This window comes from Salmo salar, chromosome 12, assembly GCF_965601325.2.
Source record: "Salmo salar chromosome 12, fSalSal1, whole genome shotgun sequence".
Taxonomy (NCBI): Eukaryota; Metazoa; Chordata; class Actinopteri; order Salmoniformes; family Salmonidae; genus Salmo; species Salmo salar.
The window spans coordinates 29,810,494-29,820,782 of NC_138302.1; the positions used below are offsets into that span (position 1 = coordinate 29,810,494).

The 10,289-nt window shown below is 42.9% G+C and overlaps 1 protein-coding gene across 5 annotated transcripts in view; it reads left to right on the plus strand.

Annotated features, from left to right (window-relative positions):
• The window catches only part of LOC106564686 (patatin-like phospholipase domain-containing protein 6), a 35,999-nt gene extending 27,010 nt beyond the window's left edge, over positions 1–8,989 (plus strand). For 4 of the 5 annotated variants that reach the window (XM_014130929.3, XM_014130931.3, XM_014130930.3 and 1 more), the window contains 7 exons: positions 532–648; positions 2,516–2,664; positions 2,736–2,888; positions 4,915–5,028; positions 5,291–5,393; positions 6,146–6,300; positions 6,394–8,989. In XM_014130929.3, coding sequence (XP_013986404.2) covers positions 532–648; positions 2,516–2,664; positions 2,736–2,888; positions 4,915–5,028; positions 5,291–5,393; positions 6,146–6,300; positions 6,394–6,471 — 869 coding nt within the window. In that variant the 3' untranslated portion in view covers positions 6,472–8,989. The remainder of the gene's footprint in view (positions 1–531; positions 649–2,515; positions 2,665–2,735; positions 2,889–4,914; positions 5,029–5,290; positions 5,394–6,145; positions 6,301–6,393) is intronic. The other variant, XM_014130932.3, reaches the window with a different exon arrangement.
• Positions 8,990–10,289: the final 1,300 nt, after the last annotated feature.

Consider the following 10,289-nt stretch of genomic DNA (forward strand, 5'->3'; position numbering starts at 1 on the left):
GGGAGTCAGGGAACTGAAGGCTAGGTTTAAAAGGTTCCTCATACCTGTATTTTTGGTGATTTTTGTTTTGTATGTTTTTGCCAAGTGCTGTAAAACAGACACTACTTTTTGTAAATGGCTATAAAAGAAAAAGCTTCACTTTTTCTCAATTAACCTTTCACAAGGGTTAACTCACAGGGAGCATAAGGTTGTGGTTGGGGACAGAGTCTGGAGATCGAACCAACCCTTGATCCTCTGTGGCAGCACCCTTATCTCTGTACCCTGTGCCTAGACCTGACACACACAGGTCTCTGTGCATGGTAAGGTGGTTCAGGGGATGCAGAAGCAATTTGAGAGGTTGGGCAGCACCACATTCACATCCCGTGGCTAACCCTTTGGCGGTTATCCACCTCTGGGTTAACCAATTGGGATTGCACCCTTTGGTTTGGGGCTGTGGTCTGCTGCCAAAACGCATGACAAACCTGAAGTTACGCCAACATTATTGAGATGTTATCCCCCCCTCCCCTCCCTCCCCCTGGGTGTGGCTCACAGGGTCACTGTGGCGCTATGTGAGGGCGAGCATGACCCTCTCAGGGTACCTGCCACCCCTCTGCGACCCCAAAGATGGCAACTTGCTTATGGATGGGGGCTACATCAACAACCTGCCAGGCAAGTAGATGATGAGGAGAACAGGAAAGAGGGAGGGGGTAGTAGGACATTTTCAGAGTTATTTTAGTTTGAGGGGGGGGGGTTGAGAGATCGTCCATGGGTAAGTAGGGGCTGTCATTGACAATGGTGGAGATGAGTTTGACAGAATTCAGTTGCATTATCTACCATCTGAGCACTGGGAATGAGAGTTCAAATCATTTCCATTGTCAAAATGTTCAAATTTAATTTGCCAACAAATTTTTCAAAATAGAGGCAATTGACTGAGATGGAAAACAAATATGTAAATGAACCCCGTAGTGTATTTGAAATTGGTCTGTAACATGCTTTCAGCTCGGGATCAATCTTTCCTATCAGATGGGAGAAAATACAACACTGAGCGTCAAGTGTGTTAGTGATAGTGGACACTGGCGGTACAAAGTATCCCATTGTCCAATATCCACAAGCTTTTTAAATCCGCACTAAATCAACAGAGTTTCAGAATGCTATGTGTCTGTCAGTAAGGCTTCCTGGTGTCTTACTGGCTGAGAACATCTAAAGGGGCGGGACATGCCGTGTTCCTCAGATTATTGGGGTGTTGATAGAGTTGTGATTTAGGCAACTTAAAAACGATATACAGCTTTCTCAATTCCATAAAACAAAACAATAACCCATGTTTCTAAATCAGTGACTTACAAAACATCAGTCGGCTCTTCCAGTATGAAGACGACACGCAGTATCAGGCCCCTCAACAAACTGGTATTCATTAGGATGTTACCAACTTGGGAGTTCTTCCAAATGGATGTATGGATTGCCTGTTGCATTCCAACTGGAAAAAAGACAACTTGAAACATTGTTTTCTGCCTACTACTCAAATGTCCATCTCTTCTACTATGCTACTCTTACCTCCTCTGGAAGTCGTCATTGTAGTGTGCAGAAGAACAAAATATGACTTACAAAACCATGTTTCACAAACCTGATGAAGTTGAACATCATCCTTCTCTAGTTTGGCTGATTTAGGTTCATTTAGATGTGGAATCTCCTTGCGGTTTGTGCAACATGGTCGGGTGGCTTCGAGGTCTACGATACGTGTGATTATTTGATGTTTTGGGTGGAGACACCCACAGAGTTGTACCCAGTGTGTATCGGGCTAAAGCAATGACTTGTCTCACATTCTAATAGACAGAAGAGGCGCAATGCCATAGCAACCATCTAGTGTTCACGATGGATTTAGATAGCTAGTACCCATAGAACTAACGCTAATGATATAAGTTTAATTTCTTCAAAATTAGGCTTGGTTCATTTTTACATTTTTGTCATTTAACAGACACAACTTACAGGAGAAATTAGGTGCCTTGCTCAAGGGCACATCAACTGATTTTTCTCTGGCTTCGGGGATTCGAACCAGCGACCTTTGTTACTGGACCAACACTCTAAACCGCTAGGCTAAACACATTGGGTCAACACTGTGGAGTGGACTGGTAAGACCTGCACCCTTCACAGGGTACTTGGTCTCAAACCCCCTCTGGGACTCACACCATAAACACACATCAAGGCTGCATTATCAACAATGCAGGAGCAAACAAAACGTGGAGATAAGAATTCACCCAAACATTGGGGCCATCAAAACATTTTCAGGTGTAGTAGGGCGATATGAGTAGATGCACTGTATAAAACTGGAAGTTTTAGTGTGAGTGATAATCCAGCCAATTGGGATGTCTGTTTCTGGTGGAGTGAGTTTGAATGTGGTAATAAAGTATATGAAGGACAACGTTCCTATTAGGAAATAACCACAATAACCCCAGACTGGGTTTTCCTTATCGTCCCTGCTGCCGGCTCGTGTACGTGTGTGTGTGTGTGTGTGTGTGTGTCACAATGTGACGTCCCACAGCGGACATCGCGAGGAACATGGGTGCCAAGACTGTCATCGCCATCGACGTAGGTAGCCAGGACGAGACGGACCTCTGTAACTATGGCGACAGCCTGTCGGGCTGGTGGTTGCTGTGGAAACGTATCAACCCCTGGGCAGAGAAAGTGAAGGTATGATGATCAACACAGATCACACAGACACGCGCGCACACTCCTACACACTATCGTCTCTACCCACCCAGGTTCCAGACATGGCAGAGATCCAGTCCAGGCTGGCTTATGTGTCGTGTGTACGTCAGCTGGAAGTGGTTAAGAAGAGTGCCTACTGCGAGTACATCAGACCACCCATCGACCGCTTCAAGACAATGGACTTCGGCAAGTTTGACGAGATCTACGTGAGTTCCACAATTCCTTCTCAACACCTCTGTCTGTCTCGTCTCCTTATGCAGGCTCTGGGATATGTTCAAAGTGTATTTACATTCATGATCACATTCATGCACATGTTATATATATTGTGCCATGTTACAGTATTTATTATATATATTGTGTCATGCTACAGTATATATTATATATATTGTGTCATGTTACAGTATTTATTATATATATTGTGTCATGTTACACTATATACAGCTGAAGTCAGAAATGTACATGCACTTACGTTGGAGTCATTAACTCGTTTTTCAAACACTCCACAAATTTCTTGTTAACAAACTATAGTTTTGGTAAGTTGGTTAGGACATCTACTTTGTGCATGACACAAGTAATTTTTCCAACAATTGTTTAGACAGATTATTTCACTTATAATCCACTGTATCACAATTCCAGTGGGTCAGAAGTTTACATACACTAAGTTGACTGTGCCTTTAAACAGCTTGGAAAATTCCAGAAAATGTCATGGCTTTAGAAGCTTCTGATAGGCTAATTGACATAATTTGAGTCAATTGGAGGTGTACCTGTGGATGTATTTCAAGGCCTACCTTCAAACTCTGTGCCTCTTTGCTTGACATCATGGGAAAATCAAAAGAAATCAGCCAAGACCTCAGAAAAAAAATTGTAGACCTCCACAAGTCTGGTTCATCCTTGGAAGCAATTTCCAAATGCCTGAAGCTACCACGTTCATCTGCACAAATAATAGTACGCAAGTATAAACACCATGGAGCCATGCAGCCGTCATACCGCTCAGGAAGGAGACGCATTCTGTTTCCTAGATATGAATGTACTTTGGTGCGAAAAGTGCTAATCAATCCCAGAACAACCGCAAAGGACCTTGTGAAGATGCTGGAGGAAACGGGTAAAAAAGTATCTATAACCACAGTAAAACGAGTCCTATATTGACATAACCTGAAAGGCCGCTCAGCAAGGAAGAAGCCACTGCTCCAAAACCGCCATAGAAAAGCCAGACTACGGTTTGCAACTGCACATGGGGACAAAGATCGTACTTTTTAGAGAAATGTCCTCTGGTCTAATGAAACAGAAATAGAACTGTTTGGCCATGATGATCGTGGTTCTGTTTGGAGGAAAAAGGGATAGGCTTACAAGCCGAAGAACACCATCCCAACCGTGAAGCACGGGGGTGGCAGCATCATGTTGTGGAGGTGCTTTGCTGCAGGAGGGACTGGTGCACTTGACAAAATAGATGGCATCATGAGGATGGAAAATTATGTGGATATAGCAACATCTCAAGACATCCAGTCAGGAAGTTAAAGCTTGGTCGCAAATGGACAATGACCCCAAGCATACTCCAAAGTTGTGACAAAATGGCTTAAGGACAACAAAGTCAAGGTATTGGAGTGGCCATCACAAAGCCTTGACCTCAATCCTATAGAAAATTTGTGGGCAGAACTGAAAAGGCGTGTGCAAGCAAGGAGACCTACAAACCTGACTCAGTTACACCATCTCTGTCAGGAGGAATGGGCCAAAATTCACCCAATTTATTGTGGGAAGCTTGTGGAAGGCTAACCAAAACGTTTGACCCAAGTTAAACAATTTAAAGGCAATGCTACCAAATACTAATTGAGTGTATGTAAACTTCTGACCCACTGGGAATGTGATGAAAGAAATAAAAGCTGAAATAAATCATTCTCTCTCCTATTATTCTGACATTTCACATTCTTAAAATGAAGTGGTGATCCTAACTGACCGAAGACAGGGACATTTTACTAGGATTAAATGTCCGGAATTGTGTGAAACTGAGTTTTTAAATGTATTTGGCTAAAGGTGTATGTTAACTTCTGACTTCAACTGTATATAATTGTTAGAAAATACAATTTTAGATAACAGCTGACATTAAGTTTTGGTAGCTAACAAATCACACGGTAAAAGACCATCTTCGAAGCTTGGTCTCCACCAGACTCTTGCTACAGTAGCTTGTTACTGCACCACATGGTCTGTTACCCCAGGCTAACCTGTCCCCTCTGTCAGGATGTGGGCTACCAGCACGGCAAGTTGCTCTTCACCGGATGGGCCCGTGGTGACATCATCGACAACATGCTCAAGGACCACCGCTCGGCAGACTACAACGACACCAAGACGGACGTGAGTCTCACACACACACACACACACTCACACACACACACACACACGTCACAAACCTTACATTCACCATCTCACAGCTGCTCCACTTTACATTAGCACATAGTTACGTTATTATAACCGTCTTTACATTATGACATTCTCCTAACATAACGTTATTATAACATTCCCATGACATTCTCTTGTTTTAAGCTGTGTTCGTTATTACATTTTACACATTCTAACATTCTCGTAACATAATGACATTATCTTGTTTGTATTCCAGTCCTATTCGCGTCCAGGGTCAGACTTCACTGACCTGGCTGAGATAGTGTCCAGGATTGAGCCGGTCCAGACCTACGTCGATCCTGACGCAGATGCTGCTGAGGGTAAGAATCTATTATAAAGTGGAAAATGTACCGAAGTCTGGTCGTATAGTAACCCTGCTACCACGGCGATAAGGGTTTGAGCCTTTCCCCTTCCTCTCCGTTTCCCTCTTTACCGTCTCCGTTTCCCTCTTTACCGTGTCCTAACTCTTCCAAGTGTCCTGCAATAAAATAATAATCAGAGCTCCAGAGCCAGTGTCCATGAAGCCTCTCAGAGCAGGATTGCTGATCTAGAATCAGGTTTGCCTTTTAGATCATAATGAATAAGATTTATATGGAAAGATCCTAGATCAGCACTCCTAGTCTGAGACTATTTGTGAATACGGGCCCTGGTCACCTTTAAAAAATATATATTTAATGTATCTTTACTTAAATTGTAGCTCCTTTATGATAGAAATATACCTGGAGAGAGACACTATATATACATAGGTGTGGACACCTCTTCAAATTACAGGATTCGGCTATTTCAACCAGACCCGTTGCTGACAGGTGGATAAAATCTCCAGACAAACATTGGCAGTAAAATGTCCTTACTGAAGAGCTCAGTGACTTTCAATGTGGCACCATCATAGGATGCCACTTTTCCAACAAGTCACAACTCCATATTAATGCCCATGATTTTTGAATGAGATGTTTGACAAGCATGCTTTTTGCTCATGTAGTGCGTCACATGGCAATCTTCAGTCTTGTTGCTAGAGCTACGGTATAGCTGGTCTCTTTCATATAGCGCATTAATGTGTCTGTGTGTCCCACAGCGGGGGATGAGTCGGACTGCCTGACGGAGTATGAGGAGGACGGGATGGACACCGTGAGAGAAGAGGAGGAGGAAGAAGAGGAGGAGGAAGAGGGGGAACAGGAACTCGATGACCTCTCCCCCGGAGAGTGGGGCCAGAACGGAGTCTTCCAGGCGGTACGTGTAACACACAGACCCCATATCAACATCATAGACTCACACACTCACACCCTACTGTTAGTAGTGACTGTCTGTGTGTTGTTCCTCTAGGATGAGGAGAAGTCAGTCCGCCAGCGAAGGAAAACAGAAGGTGACTCCAACACCTACTCCGAGGTCTCCGACTGCTGACAGGAGGAGAGGACAAATGAGAAAGAGACAGACTTTGGTTCCAAGAACTATGAGGAAGGAAGGGAAGAAAGGCAGGGAGGAAAGGAGATATGAGTCAGGCTCTGGGTCCAAAAACTAAGAGGAGGAGGAAGATGAAAGTTGGATGTCGGGCAATTTCTGCAGCTACTGTAGCTAAACAAATACTTATTTATCCCAACCCTAATCTACCACACCAAATTCTAATAATTAGCTGGTTTATCAAATAAATCAGGTTAGTAGTTACATCAAGGGTTGGAGTGAAACCCTACAGGAGCGCTCTCCAGGAACAGTGTTGGAGAGCCCCGCTCTAACCCCTGACCCTTAACCCGCAAGCCCTTGGACCACTGGTGCCCAGTGTGGCTTGAACCATGAATGGACCCTCTCCAATCTGAAGATGGACTCAACTGGGACCCCTCCACTCTGTCTCCTGCCAAAGCTGAAATACTTTTATTGGGGTGACTAAAGTGTGTCCCTCATACCACAGGGAACACATTAGTACTTGGTTGAAGTTAAAAACAGTCTCTTTAAGCTTTCAGCTCCAATGCTTTGGCCCTATTCAGACTGTCTGTCTGCATGTCCTGTCTGTCCATAATCAGGAGAGGTTCTCATTGATGGTCTCTGTTAAGACACGGATGGGTATTATGTGGATGGAAGTTGGAAAGGTCTGTGTGTCATTTGTATTTATTTGCTAGTAGTAGTATTGATGTTGAATGGAGAGGGAGAGATGTAAAAGGCTGATAATGAAAGATGTGCAAAACCACTGATGCGCACAAACAGTAGAAAGATGGATGTATACTGAACAAAAATATAAACACAACATACAACAATTTAAGTTTTACTGAGTTCATATAAGGAAATCTGTCAATTGAAATTCATTAGGCCCTAGTCTATGGATTTTACATGACTGGGCAGGGTAGCAGCCATGGGTGGGCATAGGTCAGCCAATCAGCCAATCAGAATGAGTTTTTCCCCACAAAAAAGCTTAATTACAGACAGAAATACTCCGTTTCACCAGCTGTCAGGGTGTCTGGTCTCCTGTAGGTGAAGAAGCCGGATGTGCAGGTCCTTGACTGGTGTGGTCTGCGGTTGTGAGGCGGGTTGGACGTACTGCCAAATTCTCAAAAACAACGTTGGAGGTGGCTTATTGTAGAGAAATGAACATTTTAAATTCTCTGGCAATAGCTCTGGAGGACATTCTTGCAGTCAGCATGCCAATTGCACACTCCATCAAAATATGAGACATCTGTGCATTGTGTTATGTAATAAAACTGCACATTTTAGTGGCCTTTTATTGTCCCCAGCACAAGGTGCACCTGTGTATTGTTCATGCTTTTTAATCAGCTTCTTGATATATCCATCCACCTGACAGGTGTGGCATATCTTGGCAAAGGAGAAATGCTCACTAACAGATTTAAACCAATTTTTGCATACAATTTGAGAGAAGCTTTTCGTGTGCATATTAAACATTTCTGGGATCTTTTATTTCAGCTCATGAAACACTTTACATGTTGCATTTTTGTTAAGTGTGTATTATTGGATGTTGAAGTAGGGAGATGAAAATGTGTAGAGGAGAGGTGTGTCATTGGTTTCCACCATGCTTGCTACTACTGTATTCTGCTTGTTCCAAGCGCGAGGATAACAATGCCTTTTTAACCTGAATTTAACCATTTAAAAACGATGGAGAGGGGAGACTTTGCCAATGGACCTTTTAGTATAGAAACCCCCCTCTCCCTACTTGCCTAATGCTTGCATGGGGTTCTGTGTACTCCCTAACCAACAAGTGTCAAACTCATTCCACAGAGGGCCAAGTGTCTGGGTGGTTTTCGCTCCTTCCTTTTACTTGATGAATTAGGTCGCTAATTAGTAAAGAACTCCCTTCACCTGGTTGTCTAGGTCTTAACTGAAAGGAAAAACCAAGAACCCACAGAAACTAGGCCCTCCATGGAATCAGTTTGTCACCCCTGCCCTAACCTCTCAAATGGTCACAGAATAACTTAGTCTAATCTTAGTAATAACTATATACACACACTATACCTACTTTACACCTGTTAATACTCATATGTATATCATAAATACTTTCTATGTCAATGTTTTTCTGCTGCAAAACTAGGACTCTTTTCGCCTGAGAGATGTCCTTCCTAAATCCATTCAAATGTGCACAGAACTTTTTTCTTGTTGCCAATTTTAGTTTTATTTGTTTTTCCACTGGCTTTTTTTAAATAGCCTTTTTTTTTAAACACTGAACAAAAATGGAAAAAAAATCATAATGGAGAAATCTAATTACAGAATAATGACCTATACTGTCCTTTCTTATTAGATTGGGTTTCGCTATTTTGCACTAATGAATAAAAAGAATAATTATTTGGGTGGAAAGGAGATTTTAGTTTTATTTGCATCTGCCTTAAGATGCCCTGTGGAGACAGGATGGTATGGGATGTCATTTCAATTTAAAGAAATGTTCAAATGCATACTGAATAATAAATCTAAATTATAATGCAAACGGTTGTTTTTATTATATAACAGGTAGAGGAGAGGATTTCTCCGGTAACTTGGCTTTCACTGTACCTATAGTTTCTGAAGTTGTCCACAGGAGAGAGCCCTGTTCATTCAACGTGATGAGAACCCCCAACACTGCTCTACTGAATCATCATAGTTTGCCAGCGCCACACCTCCCTCCCTCAACACAGCAGAGGTGGATGTGCAGAAACACGTCCAGAAGCAGCTTCCAAATCATCCATGCACCCTCTCGCTCCACCCCAGCCTCAGCTCCACATCTCTGGGTGCTGCGTCTGCAGTTCCCCCAGTGAAATTACTCAACCACATTACATGACTGAGCATGACCATTCCCTCCAATAACAGTCTTTTGGATCCTTGTGAAAGTGATATAAAGTGATCTCTCTCTCTGGAGGTGTTCATTGTATTGCTATGTGTAGTCCTACTGCACTAATAACTCTACATGGTATGTTAAAGCCACTAACAGTCCCATGACACTTTTTAACCTGTTTTGTCCTATGTTGTCCAGAAGCCGATGACAGGATGTTACATCATAACCTATGTAGTGTTACATCAAACCATGCGCTGTGGTGGTACAACATTGACTAACAGGATATTACGAGTGAAGTGACACACACACACAAAATACTGTGAAGTGAACTACTGTATGACAGACAAATTCCTCCTTACATTTAACCTATAAATCAGGTTGGTTTTATCAAAATGGCTGGTGTTAATCTCAGGTAATGTAACTGCATAATAGCTGTCCTCTGCAGTTAAACAAAATTGGTTCTACCCTGGACTGCAGATACCATATGAATTAATAAGTATATGTTCATGTGACAGTGGTGGCTGGTGACTCTCACTTTAGTGTCAACTGTTGCAACACCCCTGCCCTCCTCCTCGGAAGCCTATCTGTTCAACTTTGATGCCAGGCTGATTGAAGGAGAGGAGAGGGGGATGGGGTAATAGCAGGGTTGTAAAAGTAACTTGACACCACAGAACAAACACAATGAAACACACCTCCCTACCACTCTCTCACTCATTCTCTGGCCCTCTTTGACCATATTAGGTAGAGAAGTCACAAATGCCTACATTGGGGAACTGAGAAAGTGGAAGACAGTATCGCTTGATGAATGGTTGAAACAGATTGGTACATGTTTGTTTGGGGATTAGTGAGTCATGCCTGGGGCTAGTTTTCATACTCTTACCTGCTGAATCTTTTTTGTGTGCTTTTTAACCAGATCGGTTTGTGAGGCATGTCATATCACCTTACCTGGCTGTCTGTAATTGGCTCTGTTTACACA